Source organism: Oncorhynchus mykiss, chromosome 11 (genome assembly GCF_057628025.1).
Source record: "Oncorhynchus mykiss isolate SJ-2025 chromosome 11, ASM5762802v1, whole genome shotgun sequence".
Classification (NCBI taxonomy): Eukaryota; Metazoa; Chordata; class Actinopteri; order Salmoniformes; family Salmonidae; genus Oncorhynchus; species Oncorhynchus mykiss.
This window is the reverse complement of record NC_143032.1, coordinates 6,101,025-6,121,091: the sequence shown is the minus strand read 5'-3', so window position 1 is coordinate 6,121,091 and position 20,067 is coordinate 6,101,025. Positions and strand designations below refer to the sequence as shown.

The 20,067-nt window shown below is 51.3% G+C and overlaps 1 protein-coding gene across 8 annotated transcripts in view; it reads right to left on the bottom strand.

The window, feature by feature from the left end:
- LOC110536599 (late secretory pathway protein AVL9 homolog) overlaps window positions 1–20,067 on the bottom strand; it is a 57,955-nt gene that overhangs the window by 33,751 nt on the left and 4,137 nt on the right. For 2 of the 8 annotated variants that reach the window (XM_036934706.2, XM_090189229.1), the window contains 8 exons: window positions 14,121–14,241; window positions 10,936–11,024; window positions 10,033–10,104; window positions 4,932–5,021; window positions 4,700–4,766; window positions 3,710–3,750; window positions 2,974–3,012; window positions 1,082–1,151 (listed from right to left, as the gene is read on the bottom strand). In XM_036934706.2, the coding sequence (XP_036790601.2) occupies window positions 1,082–1,151; window positions 2,974–3,012; window positions 3,710–3,750; window positions 4,700–4,766; window positions 4,932–5,021; window positions 10,033–10,104; window positions 10,936–11,024; window positions 14,121–14,241 (589 nt within the window). Of the gene's footprint in view, window positions 1–1,081; window positions 1,152–2,973; window positions 3,013–3,709; window positions 3,751–4,699; window positions 4,767–4,931; window positions 5,022–10,032; window positions 10,105–10,935; window positions 11,025–13,894; window positions 14,242–20,067 lie in introns of those variants that run through there. The other 6 variants (XM_090189230.1, XM_090189231.1, XM_090189227.1 and 3 more) reach the window with 4 other exon arrangements.

Sequence of the window (20,067 nt, the reverse complement as noted above, 5' to 3'; positions counted from 1 at the left end):
TAGCCTAGTGGTTAGAGTGTAGACGTGGCAGGTAGCCTAGTGGTTAGAGTGTAGAGGTGGCAGGTAGCCTAGTGGTTAGAGTGTAGACGTGGCAGGTAGCCTAGTGGTTAGAGTGTAGACGTGGCAGGTAGCCTAGTGGTTAGAGTGTAGAGGTGGCAGGGTAGCCTAGTGGTTAGAGTGTAGAGGCGGCAGGGTAGCCTAGTGGTTAGAGTGTAGAGGTGGCAGGTAGCCTAGTGGTTAGAGTGTAGAGGTGGCAGGTAGTCTAGTGGTTAGAGGCGGCAGGTAGCCTAGTGGTTAGAGGCGGCAGGTAGCCTAGTGGTTAGAGTGTAGGGGCGGCAGGTTGCCTAGTGGTTAGAGTAGGAGGCAGGTAGCCTAGTGGTTAGAGTGTAGAAGTGGCAGGTAGCCTAGTGGTTAGAGTGTAGAGGAGGCAGGTAGCCTAGTGGTTAGAGTGTAGAGGTGGCAGGTAGCCTAGTGGTTAGAGTGTGGAGGTGGCAGGTAGCCTAGTGGTTAGAGTGTAGAGGTGGCAGGTAGCCTAGTGGTTAGAGTGTAGAGGTGGCAGGTAGCCTAGTGGTTAGAGTGTAGAGGAGGCAGGTAGCCTAGTGGTTCGAGTGTGGAGGTGGCAGGTAGCCTAGTGGTTAGAGTGTAGAGGTGGCAGGTAGCCTAGTGGTTAGAGTGTAGAGGTGGCAGGTAGCCTAGTGGTTAGAGTGTAGAGGAGGCAGGTAGCCTAGTGGTTAGAGTGTAGAGGTGGCAGGTAGTCTAGTGGTTAGAGTGTAGAGGTGGCAGGTAGCCTAGTGGTTAGAGTGTAGAGGTGGCAGGTAGCCTAGTGGTTAGATCGTTGGACCAGTAACTGAAAGGTTGCTGGATCGGATCCCCGAGCTGACAAGGTAAACTTGTTGTTCTGTCCCTGAACAAGGCAGTTAACCCACTGTTCCCCGGTAGGCCGTCATTGTAAATAAGAATTTGTTCTTAACTGACTTGCCTAGTTAAATAAAGGTTAAATTAAATAAATGTTTAAAAACTACTGTATATAGGGAATAGGGTGCCATTTGAGGCACACAAGTGACTGGTGGACTCTTCTCACCTGGGAACAGAGACAGTACGGTCATCAGAGCTCCTACTAGCCTGTTGACTGGAGACACGTAGAACAGGACCTGAGAGAGAGGGGGCGGGGGGGACGACATACACAGAGTCATCTATGGGGAGATAAAACATCTCCAGGGAACTTATGCTCGTTCTGTCCCTCTTGGGGTATATACAGTGCCTTGCGAAAGTATTCGGCCCCCTTGAACTTTGCGACCTTTTGCCACATTTCAGGCTTCAAACATAAAGATATAAAACTGTATTTTTTTTGTGAAGAATCAACAGCAAGTGGGACACAATCATGAAGTGGAACGACATTTATTGCATATTTCAAACTTTTTTAACAAATCAAAAACTGAAAAATTGGGCGTGCAAAATTATTCAGCCCCTTTACTTTCAGTGCAGCAAACTCTCTCCAGAAGTTCAGTGAGGATCTCTGAATGATCTAATGTTGACCTAAATGACTAATGATGATAAATACAATCCACCTGTGTGTAATCAAGTCTCCGTATAAATGCACCTGCACTGTGATAGTCTCAGAGGTCCGTTAAAAGCGCAGAGAGCATCATGAAGAACAAGGAACACACCAGGCAGGTCCGAGATACTGTTGTGAAGAAGTTTAAAGCCGGATTTGGATACAAAAAGATTTCCCAAGCTTTAAACATCCCAAGGAGCACTGTGCAAGCGATAATATTGAAATGGAAGGAGTATCAGACCACTGCAAATCTACCAAGACCTGGCCGTCCCTCTAAACTTTCAGCTCATACAAGGAGAAGACTGATCAGAGATGCAGCCAAGAGGCCCATGATCACTCTGGATGAACTGCAGAGATCTACAGCTGAGGTGGGAGACTCTGTCCATAGGACAACAATCAGTCATATATTGCACAAATCTGGCCTTTATGGAAGAGTGGCAAGAAGAAAGCCATTTCTTAAAGATATCCAAAAAAAGTGTTTGCCTCAAGCCACCTGGGAGACACACCAAACATGTGGAAGAAGGTGCTCTGGTCAGATGAAACCAAAATTGAACTTTTTGGCAACAATGCAAAACGTTATGTTTGGCGTAAAAGCAACACAGCTGAACACACCATCCCCACTGTCAAACATGGTGGTGGCAGCATCATGGTTTGGGCCTGCTTTTCTTCAGCAGGGACAGGGAAGATGGTTAAAATTGATGGGAAGATGGATGAAGCCAAATACAGGACCATTCTGGAAGAAAACCTGATGGAGTCTGCAAAAGACCTGAGACTGGGACGGAGATTTGTCTTCCAACAAGACAATGATCCAAAACATAAAGCAAAATCTACAATGGAATGGTTCAAAAATAAACATATCCAGGTGTTAGAATGGCCAAGTCAAAGTCCAGACCTGAATCCAATCGAGAATCTGTGGAAAGAACTGAAAACTGCTGTTCACAAATGCTCTCCATCCAACCTCACTGAGCTCGAGCTGTTTTGCAAGGAGGAATGGGAAAAAAATTCAGTCTCTCGATGTGCAAAACTGATAGAGACATACCCCAAGCGACTTAGAGCTGTAATCGCAGCAAAAGGTGGCGCTACAAAGTATTAACTTAAGGGGGCTGAATAATTTTGCACGCCCAATTTTTCAGTTTTTGATTTGTTAAAAAAGTTTGAAATATCCAATAAATGTCGTTCCACTTCATGATTGTGTCCCACTTGTTGTTGATTCTTCACAACAAAATACAGTTTTATATCTTTATGTTTGAAGCCTGAAATGTGGCAAAAGGTCGCAAAGTTCAAGGGGGCCGAATACTTTCGCAAGACACTGTATATACGATGACTGACGGACGACGTGCTCTCTTGCTGTGAGGTCACTGTGTGTGGTACATGTCATTGGGTTGTGATATGCTGTCGGTGTTAAATCACGTGTTCACCTTCTTCTCCAGCAGAATCAGTTTGAAGAGGATCAGAACCTGGGAGAAAGAGAAAGAAAGAAAGAAAGAGAGAAAGAAAGAAAGAAAGAGAGAAAGAAAGAAAGAAAGAGAGAAAGAAAGAAAGAAAGAGAGAGAGAAAGAAAGAAAGAAAGAAAGAAAGAGAGAAAGAAAGAAAGAAAGAGAGAAAGAGAGAAAGAGAGAGAGAGAGAGAGAGAGAGAGAGAGAGAGAGAAGGGGAGAGTTAAGGGAAGCAGGTTAATTAAAGCACAACAATTAAACTACAGTCTTTGGCAGATGTTTCCAGGAGGATTTCCCAAATGGCACCCTACTCCGTTTATAGTGCAAGACTTTAAGACCAGATCCCACAGGGAACTGGGCTACCGCTCGTCGGGCTACGGTTCTCTGGGCTATGGTTCTCTGGGCTACGGTTCTCTGGGCTATGGTTCTTCAGGCTACAAGTTCTCTGGGCTACCGCTCGTCGGGCTACGGTTCTCTGGGCTACGGTTCTTCAGGCTACAGTTCTCTGGGCTACGGTTCTCTGGGCTACGGTTCTCTGGGCTACGGTTCTCTGGGCTACAGTTCTCTGGGCTACAGTTCTCTGGGCTACAGTTCTCTGGGCTACGGTTCTCTGGGGCTCTGGTCAAAAGTAGTGCACTATATAGGGAATAGGGTGCCATTTGGGACTCATGTTAAACCTTTACAAGTCATCTGCTTGCCTCAAAACACATGAAATGTACCTTGTGTCGAAAGTGCAGTATTAAATCTCTTGGTGACATACCTGTCGGGAGAGAATGTGAAGAATGTGAAATTTGCCTCAAGGAGGACATTTCTATCACACGTGTGAATATGTGTCCCAAATTACACCCCCATTCCCTATAGAGGGTAATACTTTTGACCAGAGCTCCATGGGCCCTACATAGGAAATAGGGAGCCATTTTGGATGCCAGCTGAGTGCTCAACGTCGTGAGAGAAGACCTTGAAAAGATGCGCCTGTTTCTGTAAGCTGGGTTTATCACCATAACAAGTGGCTCAATAGTCACATGTGACAGACATATTTCTGCAGCTAATCTAGGACATGTTAGAGGTCTACAACAATAGACACCTGATTACCCCACAGATGACCAGGGCCTATAGCCTAATGCAGGGCCTAAAGCAGGGCCTAAAGCCTAACGCAGGGCCTAAAGCAGGGCCTAAAGCCTAACGCAGGGCCTAAAGCAGGGCCTAAAGCCTAAAGCAGGGCCTAAAGCCTAACGCAGGGCCTAAAGCAGGGCCTAAAGCCTAAAGCAGGGCCTAAAGCAGGGCCTAAAGCCTAAAGCAGGGCCTAAAGCCTAAAGCAGGGCCTAAAGCAGGGCCTAAAGCCTAAAGCAGGGCCTAAAGCAGGGCCTAAAGCCTAAAGCAGGGCCTAAAGCAGGGTCTAAAGCAGGGCCTAAAGCAGGGCCTAAAGCAGGGCCTAAAGCCTAAAGCAGGGCCTAAAGCCTAAAGCAGGGTCTAAAGCCTAAAGCAGGGTCTAAAGCAGGGCCTAAAACAGGGCCTAAAGCCTAAAGCAGGGCCTAAAGCATGGCCTAAAGCCTAAAGCAGGGTCTAAAGCAGGGCCTAAAGCAGGGCCTAAAGCAGGGCCTAAAGCCTAAAGCAGGGCCTAAAGCCTAATGAAGGCACTATGAAGGGTCTATAGCAGGGCACTATAACGGGTCTATAGCAGGGCAGGGAGAATAGCAGAACAGTTTTACCCAGGAACACTTGGGATCCCTCTAGAGCTGTCCCTCTCAGAGAGCTGTTCATGTGTTCATACAACTCCTACAGATGGAGAGAAAGAGAGAGAGAAAGAGGGGGGAGAAAGAGGAGGGGTTCTGAGTTCAATGTTCCACAAACGCGTGAGGGTACACATCATAGAATAAAGTCATTAAAGACTTTGGTGATTAAACATCTGACTGTGAAAGAGAGCTGACTGGAAACACTCACCTTCAATATCGAAATCTGTGAGAAGTCTTTCTCCTCAAAGTAGGCGTGTGTGATGAGCTGCAGTTTAGCTTGGAGGAGACCGTACAGAGGCTGGGGAAGAAGGACATCATTGACTCAGTGAAGGGTCCTCACCAGGCGTCTATAATTCAAACTGAATAATGGCTGATTTCACCAATGTGCAACTTCACTGAGCTATATTTCATTTTGATTCCAGGAGGAGGCTGTCCACTGACCCAGGGGGTCATAGTGGGCTGGGGGTCGTAGGGACAGAGAGGAGGCTGTCCACTGACCCAGGGGTCATAGAGGGCTGGGGGCCTACGGACAGAGAGGAGGCTGTCCACTGACCCAGGGGTCATCGGGGGCGTACGGACAGAGAGGAGGCTGTCCACTGACCCAGGGGTCATAGAGGGCTGGGGGTCGTAGGGACAGAGAGAAGGCTGTCCACTGACCCAGGGGTCATCGGGGGCCTACGGACAGAGAGGAGGCTGTCCACTGACCCAGGGGTCATAGAGGGCTGGGGGCCTACGGACAGAGAGGAGGCTGTCCACTGACCCAGGGGGTCATAGAGGGCTGGGGGCCTACGGACAGAGAGGAGGCTGTCCACTGACCCAGGGGGTCATAGTGGGCTGGGGGTCGTAGGGACAGAGAGGAGGCTGTCCACTGACCCAGGGGTCATAGAGGGCTGGGGGTCGTAGGGACAGAGAGGAGGCTGTCCACTGACCCAGGGGTCACAGAGGGCCGGGGGCCTACGGACAGAGAGGAGGCTGTCCACTGACCCAGGGGGTCATAGTGGGCTGGGGGTCGTAGGGACAGAGAGGAGGCTGTCCACTGACCCAGGGGTCATAGAGGGCTGGGGGCCTACGGACAGAGAGGAGGCTGTCCACTGACCCAGGGGTCATAGAGGGCTGGGGGTCGTAGGGACAGAGAGGAGGCTGTCCACTGACCCAGGGGTCATAGAGGGCTGGGGGCCTACGGTCAGAGAGGAGGCTGTCCACTGACCCAGGGGTCATAGAGGGCTGGGGGCCTACGGACAGGGAGGAGGCTGTCCACTGACCCAGGGGTCACAGAGGGCCGGGGGCCTACGGGCAGAGAGGAGGCTGTCCACTGACCCAGGGGTCATAGAGGGCTGGGGGCCTACGGACAGGGAGGAGGCTGTCCACTGACCCAGGGGGTCATAGAGGGCGTACGGACAGAGAGGAGGCTGTCCACTGACCCAGGGGTCACAGAGGGCCGGGGGCGTAGGGACAGAGAGGAGGCTGTCCACTGACCCAGGGGTCATAGAGGGCTGGGGGTCGTAGGGACAGAGAGGAGGCTGTCCACTGACCCAGGGGTCATAGAGGGCTGGGGGCGTACGGACAGAGAGGAGGCTGTCCACTGACCCAGGGGGTCATAGTGGGCTGGGGGTCGTAGGGACAGAGAGGAGGCTGTCCACTGACCCAGGGGTCATAGAGGGCTGGGGGCCTACGGACAGGGAGGAGGTTGTCCACTGACCCAGGGGTCATAGAGGGCTGGGGGCCTACGGACAGGGAGGAGGCTGTCCACTGACCCAGGGTTCAAAGAGGGCCGGGGGCCTACGGGCAGAGAGGAGGCTGTCCACTGACCCAGGGGTCATAGAGGGCTGGGGGCCTACGGACAGGGAGGAGGCTGTCCACTGACCCAGGGGGTCATAGAGGGCGTACGGACAGAGAGGAGGCTGTCCACTGACCCAGGGGTCACAGAGGGCCGGGGGCGTACGGACAGAGAGGAGGCTGTCCACTGACCCAGGGGTCATAGAGGGCTGGGGGTCGTAGGGACAGAGAGGAGGCTGTCCACTGACCCAGGGGTCATCGGGGGCCTACGGGCAGAGAGGAGGCTGTCCACTGATCCAGGGGTCACAGAGGGCCGGGGGCGTACGGACAGAGAGGAGGCTGTCCACTGACCCAGGGGTCATAGAGGGCTGGGGGCCTACGGTCAGAGAGGAGGCTGTCCACTGACCCAGGGGTCATAGAGGGCTGGGGGCCTACGGACAGGGAGGAGGCTGTCCACTGACCCAGGGGTCACAGAGGGCCGGGGGCCTACGGGCAGAGAGGAGGCTGTCCACTGACCCAGGGGTCATAGAGGGCTGGGGGCCTACGGACAGGGAGGAGGCTGTCCACTGACCCAGGGGGTCATAGAGGGCGTACGGACAGAGAGGAGGCTGTCCACTGACCCAGGGGTCACAGAGGGCCGGGGGCGTACGGACAGAGAGGAGGCTGTCCACTGACCCAGGGGTCATAGAGGGCTGGGGGTCGTAGGGACAGAGAGGAGGCTGTCCACTGACCCAGGGGTCATAGAGGGCTGGGGGTCGTAGGGACAGAGAGGAGGCTGTCCACTGACCCAGGGGTCATCGGGGGCCTACGGGCAGAGAGGAGGCTGTCCACTGATCCAGGGGTCACAGAGGGCCGGGGGCGTACGGACAGAGAGGAGGCTGTCCACTGACCCAGGGGTCATAGAGGGCTGGGGGCCTACGGTCAGAGAGGAGGCTGTCCACTGACCCAGGGGTCATAGAGGGCTGGGGGCCTACGGACAGGGAGGAGGCTATCCACTGACCCAGGGGTCACAGAGGGCTGGGGGCCTACGGACAGGGAGGAGGCTGTCCACTGACCCAGGGGGTCATAGAGGGCTGGGGGTCGTAGGGACAGAGAGGAGGCTGTCCACTGACCCAGGGGTCATAGAGGGCTGGGGGTCGTAGGGACAGAGAGGAGGCTGTCCACTGACCCAGGGGTCATCGGGGGCCGGGGGCCTACGGACAGAGAGGAGGCTGTCCACTGACCCAGGGGGTCATAGAGGGCTGGGGGTCGTAGGGACAGAGAGGAGGCTGTCCACTGACCCAGGGGTCATAGAGGGCTGGGGGTCGTAGGGACAGAGAGGAGGCTGTCCACTGACCCAGGGGTCACAGAGGGCTGGGGGCCTACGGACAGGGAGGAGGCTGTCCACTGACCCAGGGGGTCATAGAGGGCTGGGGGTCGTAGGGACAGCGAGGAGGCTGTCCACTGACCCAGGGGTCATCGGGGGCCGGGGGCCTACGGACAGAGAGGAGGCTGTCCACTGACCCAGGGGGTCATAGAGGGCTGGGGGTCGTAGGGACAGAGGGGAGGCTGTCCACTGACCCAGGGGTCATAGAGGGCTGGGGGTCGTAGGGACAGAGAGGAGGCTGTCCACTGACCCAGGGGTCATAGAGGGCTGGGGGTCGTAGGGACAGAGAGGAGGCTGTCCACTGACCCAGGGGTCATAGAGGGCCGGGGGCCTACGGTCAGAGAGGAGGATGTCCACTGACCCAGGGGTCATAGAGGGCTGGGGGTCGTAGGGACAGAGAGGAGGCTGTCCACTGACCCAGGGGTCATAGAGGGCCGGGGGCCTACGGACAGAGAGGAGGCTGTCCACTGACCCAGGGGTCATAGAGGGCGTACGGACAGAGAGGAGGCTGTCCACTGACCCAGGGGTCATAGAGGGCTGGGGGTCGTAGGGACAGAGAGGAGGCTGTCCACTGACCCAGGGGTTATAGAGGGCTGGGGGTCGTAGGGACAGAGAGGAGGCTGTCCACTGACCATGGGGTCATAGAGGGCTGGGGGTCGTAGGGACAGAGAGGAGGCTGTCCACTGACCCAGGGGTCATAGAGGGCGTACGGACAGAGAGGAGGCTGTCCACTGACCCAGGGGTCATAGAGGGCTGGGGGTCGTAGGGACAGAGAGGAGGCTGTCCACTGACCCAGGGGTTATAGAGGGCTGGGGGTCGTAGGGACAGAGAGGAGGCTGTCCACTGATCCAGGGGTCATAGAGGGCTGGGGGCGTACGGACAGGGAGGAGGCTGTCCACTGACCCAGGGGTTATAGAGGGCTGGGGGTCGTAGGGACAGAGAGGAGGCTGTCCACTGACCATGGGATCATAGAGGGCTGGGGGTCGTAGGGACAGAGAGGAGGCTGTCCACTGACCATGGGGTCATAGAGGGCTGGGGGTCGTAGGGACAGAGAGGAGGCTGTCCACTGACCCAGGGGTCATAGAGGGCGTACGGACAGAGAGGAGGCTGTCCACTGACCCAGGGGTCACAGAGGGCCGGGGGCGTAGGGACAGAGAGGAGGCTGTCCACTGACCCAGGGGTCATAGAGGGCTGGGGGCCTACGGACAGGGAGGAGGCTGTCCACTGACCCAGGGGTCACAGGGCTGGGGGCCTACGGACAGGGAGGAGGCTGTCCACTGACCCAGGGGGTCATAGAGGGCTGGGGGTCGTAGGGACAGAGAGGAGGCTGTCCACTGACCCAGGGGTCATCGGGGGCCGGGGGCCTACGGACAGAGAGGAGGCTGTCCACTGACCCAGGGGGTCATAGAGGGCTGGGGGTCGTAGGGACAGAGAGGAGGCTGTCCACTGACCCAGGGGTCATAGAGGGCTGGGGGTCGTAGGGACAGAGAGGAGGCTGTCCACTGACCCAGGGGTCATAGAGGGCTGGGGGTCGTAGGGACAGAGAGGAGGCTGTCCACTGACCCAGGGGTCATAGAGGGCCGGGGGCCTACGGTCAGAGAGGAGGCTGTCCACTGACCCAGGGGTCATAGAGGGCTGGGGGTCGTAGGGACAGAGAGGAGGCTGTCCACTGACCCAGGGGTTATAGAGGGCTGGGGGTCGTAGGGACAGAGAGGAGGCTGTCCACTGACCATGGGGTCATAGAGGGCTGGGGGTCGTAGGGACAGAGAGGAGGCTGTCCACTGACCCAGGGGTCATAGAGGGCGTACGGACAGAGAGGAGGCTGTCCACTGACCCAGGGGTCATAGAGGGCTGGGGGTCGTAGGGACAGAGAGGAGGCTGTCCACTGGCCCAGGGGTCATAGAGGGCTGGGGGTCGTAGGGACAGAGAGGAGGCTGTCCACTGGCCCAGGGGTCACAGTCTGACTTTTCATAGAGCGATCCCCACCCCTCTCTCCCTCTTTGTCACATCAGGACACTCACCACTCCACTGAGGACACACACACACACAGACACAGACACTCACCACTCGACTGAGGACACACACACACACAGACACAGACACTCACCACTCGACTGAGGACACACACACACAGACACTCACCACTCGACTGAGGACATACACTCACCACTTGACTGAGAACACACACACTCTTCTGGACCGTCTCCCTGGTGACGTCAGCCAGACGGACCTTCAGGGACTGAAAAAGAAAAACAACAAAACACTGATGACATGTCAGGAAACAGTCAGGAAACAGTCAGGAAACAGTCAGGAAACAGACAGGAAACAGACAGGAAACAGACAGGAAACAGTCAGGAAATAGTCAGGAAACAGTCAGGAAACATAACCACCGAGAAATGAGTAGAGACTCATGGTAGACCATGCTGGTAGAGAGACTCTACTCTATAGACCAGCTGGTAGAGACTCTACTCTGTAGACCAGCTGGTAGAGAGACTCTACTATGTAGACCAGCTGGTAGAGAGACTCTACTCTGTAGACCAGCTGGTAGAGAGACTCTACTCTGTAGACCAGCTGGTAGAGACTCTACTCTATAGACCAGCTGGTAGAGACTCTACTCTGTAGACCAGCTGGTAGAGAGACTCTACTATGTAGACCAGCTGGTAGAGAGACTCTACTCTATAGACCAGCTGGTAGAGAGACTCTACTCTGTAGACCAGCTGGTAGAGAGACTCTACTCTGTAGACCAGCTGGTAGAGAGACTCTACTCTGTAGACCAGCTGGTAGAGAGACTCTACTCTGTAGACCAGCTGGTAGAGAGACTCTACTCTGTAGACCAGCTGGTAGAGACTCTACTCTGTAGACCAGCTGGTAGAGACTCTACTCTGTAGACCAGCTGGTAGAGAGACTCTACTCTGTAGACCAGCTGGTAGAGAGACTCTACTCTGTAGACCAGCTGGTAGAGAGACTCTACTCTGTAGACCAGCTGGTAGAGAGACTCTACTCTGTAGACCAGCTGGTAGAGAGACTCTACTCTGTCGACCAGCTGGTAGAGACATGAGGGGGAACCAACCTTAGCTTCTATTTGGCGATAGCAGGAGACTCCGTACACACACTTCACATCTGCTCCAGCGAGAGGAGGGAGGTGGAAGAACACGGTGTCTGAGAAACAACAAAACAACAAATCACATCATTAGCCGCTATTTTCCAGGAATGGTCCACCTGCAATAACATGCGTTTGTTTTCACCAGTGCACTGCCTGTAAGTCGCTCCAGATAAGAGAGTTATACAACTCTCTCTGATCTCAGATCCGTCGTAACGTGGTCCTTAGTTAATTAGCCAACAAAAAAACAAAGAACGGAAACAGCAATTTCAGCACTAGCAAATGAATTACACATTAAGAAGTGAGAATCTGTTGTTTGTAGCGACCGAAAGACGACTCTGAAAATCACCTTGTTATCTTCCCTCTGTTGTTGTACTCAGCACCAAAACATCGTTAGCCTCACAGACCGGTATATAATTACTGTCAAATGTTTGAAAATCACAACCTCCATAAACTGATGGGATGGAAGGAGGAGCACGTGATTCCAAACAGTGGCAGTTATTATTACGGCTACATAAGGCTACATAAGGTTGCATAAGGCTACATAAGGCTACATAAGGCTACATAAGGCTACATAAGGCTACATGTGGATGTATACGAGGATCTGTGGAAATGTCAGTCAATTAGATCAGAGAATCTGGGGTTCTGACTTGGATCAGGAGGCCAGTGGCCATGACGACGGTAAGAGACGGAGTGTTTTTTTTTCTAATGTTGCTAAGGCATCCTCCCTCTCAGAGCTAGGACCCGTCTCCGTGACTGTAACCAAGGACCCGTCTCCGTGACTGCAACCAAGGACCCGTCTCCGTGACTGCAACCAAGGACCCGTCTCCGTGACTGCAACCAAGGACCCGTCTCCGTGACTGTAACCAACGACCCGTCTCCGTGACTGTAACCAACGACCCGTCTCCGTGACTGTAACCAAGGACCCGTCTCCGTGACTGTAACCAAGGACCCGTCTCCGTGACTGTAACCAAGGACCCGTCTCCGTGACTGCAACCAAGGACCCGTCTCCGTGACTGCAACCAAGGACCCGTCTCCGTGACTGTAACCAACGACCCGTCTCCGTGACTGTAACCAACGACCCGTCTCCGTGACTGTAACCAAGGACCCGTCTCCGTGACTGTAACCAAGGACCCGTCTCCGTGACTGCAACCAAGGCCAGAGACAGGTCGGGGCAGACAGACTGGACGGCACAGTGCAGCTAGCTCTGGTCCAGGGCGTTACTCGCGGCTCGCTGACCCTGAGCCTTTAGCGTCAGCAAGCAGCATGTAACACCCTGGACCAGAGCAACAGCACAGCCAAAGGACACATGAAGAGCCACACAGCTGTAGTCTACTAGCTTCCTCTCCTCAGCAGCACGATGCACTGCCCTGCTCTACTCCAATGAACTGTGCCATCCCATGCATGAGTCTGTCTCATGTTGCCCGTTGCTCCTGTAGCCCGACTGCACTGCAGTGACTCACTCCCTAATCAAAATGTACTGCGTCGGTGAGGTTAATGCACCCGGCCAACAAGCAGCCAGTGAATCACTCCCAGACGACACTACAGGGCCTACAGTGTAAAACATGGACTAGGTGAGGACTTGTACAGTTCCAGAGATGATTTCAAATCTGGTTCTACACATACCGGAGTGCAGTTAAACTAATCATTTTTACTAATACATATGTATAACACAGACTTCATATCTATAATATTGTTCAGCTTTCTTATCTTACTAGGCCTATCCGTTATATATCCTTGAAAGAGGATGTGTTGCAAAATATTACTGTGAATCGAGTCCACTCCCTCCGTCTGTACTGCTTAACGACAGCACCGGGTCAAGTAGCAGACCAAAAGGAAAAATCAGATCACATGATGAGTGAGTGCTGACTGGCTAACGGCCCGGCCTGTTGGCCTCAGTGACATCATGAACAACAGAAGGAGGCTTGCCAAGATGGAGGGCCTCAAGGCAACATTACCCTGCAGAACAACAACAGTCACACGCTGCACCACAGCTAGTCTATATGACCTAACTAGCTTTAAAAAAAATAAAAAACTCATTTCCAACATGACTTCCTGCTGATTTCACATACTAACATGAGCACTGCAGTAGCCCAGTTCGGCTAAGCCAAACATGACGACAAAGCTGTTCATTTTTTAATTTTTAAAATTGTATTATTATTTTTTACCCCCTTTTTCGTGGTTTCCAATTGTTAGTAGTTACTATCTTGTCTCATCGCTACAACTTCTATACGGGCTCGGGAGAGACGAAGGTTGAAAGTCATGCGTCCTCCGATACACAACCCAACCAAGCCGCACTGCTTCTTAACACAGCGCGCCTCCAACCCGGAAGCCAGCCGCACCAATGTGTCGGAGGAAACACTGTACCCTAGCGACCTGGTCAGCGTGCACTGCGCCCGGCCCGCCACAGGAGTCGCTGGTGCGCGATGAGACAAGGATATCCCTACCGGCCAAACCCTCCCTAGCCCGGACGACGCTAGGCCAATTGTGCGTCGCCCCACGGACCTTCCGGTCGCGGCCGGCTGCGACAGCGCCTGGGCGCAAACCCAGAGTCTCTGGTGGCAAGGCGAGCGCTGCGATGCAGTGCCCTAGACCACTGCGCCACTAAAGCTGTCCATTTTAAGGTAATGAGGACTCATCATCAGCAGATTTATTTGACACTTATTTTAGCAGGTAAGACGCGATAACAGAGTCTCAAACGGGGTGAAGACGGCGGGGCTAAATGTGACAGTAGAATAATTTTTAAACTGTCAGGAGCGGTGTAGTAACACAGGAAGGAGAGGTGGAAAGATGGAAAGACAAAAAGAGGAAGTATCTGGTTGTGTCCCAAATTGCACCCTATGGGCGCTGGTCAAAAGGTAGTGCACTATAAAAGGAAGTGTGCCATTTGGTTTTTATGTAAAGGTCAGGGGGTCAGGGTGTTATGTACCTTCTTGGTAGTTGTGTGCTCCGTCAGGCAGGGTTAAGGGTCAGGGTAAAGGTCAGGGGTCAGGGTGTTATGTATCTTCTTGGTAGTTGTGTGCTCCGTCAGGCAGGGTTAAGGGTCAGGGTAAAGGTCAAGGGTCAGGGTGTTTATGTACCTTCTTGGTAGTTGTGTGCTCCGTCAGGCAGGGTTAAGGGTCAGGGTAAAGGTCAGGGGTCAGGGTGTTATGTACCTTCTTGGTAGTTGTGTGCTCCGTCAGGCAGGGCAAGGAAAGGCAGGTACTTCCACTCCTCAGGCAGGTTGTTGCTGTCATGGCCCTCCTCAGGGATGAGGGGAGGGTAGGAGTATTCCACCTGGGGAAGAGAGAGAAAACACTGCAGATGTCAGCACCCAGAAACCAGCACCTAGAAACCAGCTCCCAGAAACCAGCACCCAGAAACCAGCACCTAGAAACCAGCACCTAGAAACCAGCACCTAGAAACCAGCACCCAGAAACCAGCACCCAGAAACCAGCACCCAGAAACCAGCACCCAGAAACCAGCACCCACGATCCATCCTACTAACCTACACACACAGTTAAAAAGCTATCCATCTTACCCATGGAACAGATTGGCTCAGCATAGACCTGGGAGTAGCTAAAATGACTCAACTAGAAAGCAAGTCTGTCTTTATTCAGCTAGTCATGATTTAATCTTCTGTTTTACTCCTGGGGCTTAAAATAAGACAGGGAAAATATGAGATCACACAGTCAGAACAGAGTGTAGAGTCAGGACAACACACGGGAGGGAGTGTAGAGTCAGAACAACACGAGGGAGGGAGTGTAGAGTCAGGACAACACGAGGGAGGGAGTGTAGAGTCAGGACAACACGAGGGAGGGAGTGTAGAGTCAGGACAACACGAGGGAGGGAGTGTAGAGTCAGGACAACACGAGGGAGGGAGTGTAGAGTCAGGACAACACGAGGGAGGGAGTGTAGAGTCAGGACAACACGAGGGAGGGAGTGTAGAGTCAGGACAACACGAGGGAGGGAGTGTAGAGTCAGGACAACACGAGGGAGGGAGTGTAGAGTCAGGACAACACGAGGGAGTGTAGAGTCAGGACAGCACGAGGGAGTGTAGAGTCAGGACAGCATGAGGGAGGGAGTGTAGAGTCAGGACAACATGCGGGAGTGCGTGGAAGTACATTAGTGTCTAGTTTGAGAAACAGACGCCTCACAAGTCCTCAACTGGCAGCTTCATTAAATAGTACCTGCAAAACACTAGTCTCAACGTCAACTGTGAAGAGGCGACTCCGGGATGCTGGCCTTCTAGGCAGAGTTGCAAAGAAAAAGCCATATCTCAGACTGGCCAATAAAAATAAAAGATTAAGATGGGCAAAAGAACACAGACACTGGACAGAGGAACTCTGCCTAGAAGGCCAGCATCCCAGAGTCACCTCTTCACTGTTGATGTTGAGACTGGACAGAGGAACTCTGCCTAGAAGGCCAGCATCCCGGAGTCGCCTCTTCACTGTTGATGTTGAGACTGGACAGAGGAACTCTGCCTAGAAGGCCAGCATCCCGGAGTCGCCGACTGGTGTTTTGCAGGTACTATTTAACGAAACTGCCAGTTGAGGACTTGTGAGGCGTCTGTTTCTCAAAGTAGACACTCCAATGTACTTGTCCTCTGCAGCAGAGGCAACTCTGGGTCTTCCTTTCCTGTGGCGGTCCTCATGAGAGACAGTTTCATCATAGCGCTTGATAGTTTTTACAACGGCACTTTCCTGAAATTTTCCATATTGACTGATCTTCATGTCTTAAACGTAATGATGGACCGTTGTTTCTCTTTGCTTATTTGAGCTGTTCTTGCCATTATATGGACTTTGTCTCACCAAATAGGGCTATCTTCTGTATACCACCCCTACCTTGTCACAACACAACTGATTGGCTCAAATGCATTAAGGAAATTATTTCCACAATTTAACAAGGCACACCTGTTAATTGAAATGCATTCCAGGTGACTACCTCATGAAGCTGGTTGAGAGAATGCCAAGACTGTGCAAAGCTGTCATCAAGGCAAAGGGTGGCTACTTCGAAGAATCTCAAATGTATTTTGATTTGTTTGACACCTATTTTTGGTTACGACATGATTCCATGTGTTATTTCATAGTTGTGATGTCTTCACTGTTATTCTACAATGTAGAAAATAGTCAAAATGAAGAAAAACCCTTGAGTAGGTGTCCAAACTTTTGACTGGTACTGTACTGGTACTGTACTGGTACTGTACTGGTACTGCGCTCCTTCACGGTTGCACATTCAGCAAATCCCCATCAGAGGGAGTTCCCTTTGAATCCATTTTCCCCATTCACTGTGTTGGTGGTGCTCACAATATGCATCATACCTGCTGAACTAGCAGAGCCCACTCTGGACAATCGATGTACTTGTTGATTAGTCTGTATTGTTCCAATCAATGTCTTAAAATTAACTACATTTAAAAAAAGGTACTTTAAAATGAATTGCATTTTAGAATCTAGACATATTCCATATGTCCGAGCACACGATAAGGTGTTGTCACGGTTCACACATCATAGAGTCTGACAGGATAACGACTCCAAGATGTTGTCATGGTTCACACATCATAGAGTCTGACAGGATAACGACTCCAAGGTGTTGTCACGGTTCACACATCATAGAGTCTGACAGGATAACGACTCCAAGATGTTGTCACGGTTCACACATCATAGAGTCTGACAGGATAACGACTCCAAGATGTTGTCACGGTTCACACATCATAGAGTCTGACAGGATAACGACTCCAAGATGTTGTCATGGTTCACACATCATAGAGTCTGACAGGATAACGACTCCAAGGTGTTGTCACGGTTCACACATCATAGAGTCTGACAGGATAACGACTCCAAGATGTTGTCACGGTTCACACATCATAGAGTCTGACAGGATAACGACTCCAAGATGTTGTCACGGTTCACACATCATAGAGTCTGACAGGATAACGACTCCAAGGTGTTGTCACGGTTCACACATCATAACGACTCCAAGATGTTGTCACGGTTCACACATCATAACAACTCCAAGGTGTTGTCACGGTTCACACATCATAGAGTCTGACAGGATAACGACTCCAAGATGTTGTCACGGTTCACACATAACAACTCCAAGGTGTTGTCACGGTTCACACATCATAGAGTCTGACAGGATAACGACTCCAAGGTGTTGTCACGGTTCACACATAACAACTCCAAGGTGTTGTCACGGTTCACACATCATAGAGTCTGACAGGATAACGACTCCAAGGTGTTGTCACGGTTCACACATAACAACTCCAAGGTGTTGTCACGGTTCACACATCATAGAGTCTGACAGGATAACGACTCCAAGGTGTTGTCATGGTTCACACATCATAGAGTCTGACAGGATAACGACTCCAAGGTGTTGTCACGGTTCACACATAACAACTCCAAGGTGTTGTCACGGTTCACACATAACAACTCCAAGGTGTTGTCACGGTTCACACATCATAGAGTCTGACAGGATAACGACTCCAAGATGTTGTCACGGTTCACACATCATAGAGTCTGACAGGATAACGACTCCAAGATGTTGTCACGGTTCACACATAACAACTCCAAGATGTTGTCACGGTTCACACATAACAACTCCAAGGTGTTGTCACGGTTCACACATAACAACTCCAAGGTGTTGTCACGGTTCACACATAACAACTCCAAGATGTTGTCACGGTTCACACATAACAACTCCAAGATGTTGTCACGGTTCACACATAACAACTCCAAGGTGTTGTCACGGTTCACACATAACAACTCCAAGGTGTTGTCACGGTTCACACATCATAGAGTCTGACAGGATAACGACTCCAAGATGTTGTCACGGTTCACACATAACAACTCCAAGATGTTGTCACGGTTCACACATAACAACTCCAAGATGTTGTCACGGTTCACACATAACAACTCCAAGATGTTGTCACGGTTCACACATCATAGAGTCTGACAGGATAACGACTCCAAGATGTTGTCACGGTTCACACATAACAACTCCAAGGTGTTGTCACGGTTCACACATCATAGAGTCTGACAGGATAACGACTCCAAGATGTTGTCACGGTTCACACATAACAACTCCAAGATGTTGTCACGGTTCACACATAACAACTCCAAGATGTTGTCACGGTTCACACATAACAACTCCAAGGTGTTGTCACGGTTCACACATAACAACTCCAAGGTGTTGTCACGGTTCACACATCATAGAGTCTGACAGGATAACGACTCCAAGATGTTGTCACGGTTCACACATAACAACTCCAAGATGTTGTCACGGTTCACACATAACAACTCCAAGATGTTGTCATGGTTCACACATCATAGAGTCTGACAGGATAACGACTCCAAGATGTTGTCACGGTTCACACATAACAACTCCAAGATGTTGTCACGGTTCACACATCATAGAGTCTGACAGGATAACGACTCCAAGATGTTGTCACGGTTCACACATAACAACTCCAAGATGTTGTCACGGTTCACACATAACAACTCCAAGATGTTGTCATGGTTCACACATAACAACTCCAAGGTGTTGTCACGGTTCACACATCATAACGACTCCAAGGTGTTGTCACGGTTCACACGTCATAGAGTCTGACAGGATAACGACTCCAAGATGTTGTCACGGTTCACACATCATAGAGTCTGACAGGATAACGACTCCAAGATGTTGTCACGGTTCACACATAACAACTCCAAGATGTTGTCACGGTTCACACATAACAACTCCAAGGTGTTGTCACGGTTCACACATAACAACTCCAAGGTGTTGTCACGGTTCACACATAACAACTCCAAGATGTTGTCACGGTTCACACATAACAACTCCAAGATGTTGTCACGGTTCACACATAACAACTCCAAGGTGTTGTCACGGTTCACACATAACAACTCCAAGGTGTTGTCACGGTTCACACATCATAGAGTCTGACAGGATAACGACTCCAAGATGTTGTCACGGTTCACACATAACAACTCCAAGATGTTGTCACGGTTCACACATAACAACTCCAAGATGTTGTCACGGTTCACACATAACAACTCCAAGATGTTGTCACGGTTCACACATCATAGAGTCTGACAGGATAACGACTCCAAGATGTTGTCACGGTTCACACATAACAACTCCAAGATGTTGTCACGGTTCACACATAACAACTCCAAGGTGTTGTCACGGTTCACACATAACAACTCCAAGGTGTTGTCACGGTTCACACATCATAGAGTCTGACAGGATAACGACTCCAAGATGTTGTCACGGTTCACACATAACAACTCCAAGATGTTGTCACGGTTCACACATAACAACTCCAAGATGTTGTCACGGTTCACACATAACAACTCCAAGGTGTTGTCACGGTTCACACATAACAACTCCAAGGTGTTGTCACGGTTCACACATCATAGAGTCTGACAGGATAACGACTCCAAGATGTTGTCACGGTTCACACATAACAACTCCAAGATGTTGTCACGGTTCACACATAACAACTCCAAGATGTTGTCATGGTTCACACATCATAGAGTCTGACAGGATAACGACTCCAAGATGTTGTCACGGTTCACACATAACAACTCCAAGATGTTGTCACGGTTCACACATCATAGAGTCTGACAGGATAACGACTCCAAGATGTTGTCACGGTTCACACATAACAACTCCAAGATGTTGTCACGGTTCACACATAACAACTCCAAGATGTTGTCATGGTTCACACATAACAACTCCAAGGTGTTGTCACGGTTCACACATCATAACGACTCCAAGGTGTTGTCACGGTTCACACGTCATAGAGTCTGACAGGATAACGACTCCAAGATGTTGTCACGGTTCACACATCATAACGACTCCAAGGTGTTGTCACGGTTCACACGTCATAGAGTCTGACAGGATAACGACTCCAAGATGTTGTCACGGTTCACACGTCATAGAGTCTGACAGGATAACGACTCCAAGATGTTGTCACGGTTCACACATCATAACGACTCCAAGGTGTTGTCACGGTTCACACATCATAACGACTCCAAGATGTTGTCACGGTTCACACATCATAACGACTCCAAGATGTTGTCACGGTTCACACATCATAACGACTCCAAGGTGTTGTCACGGTTC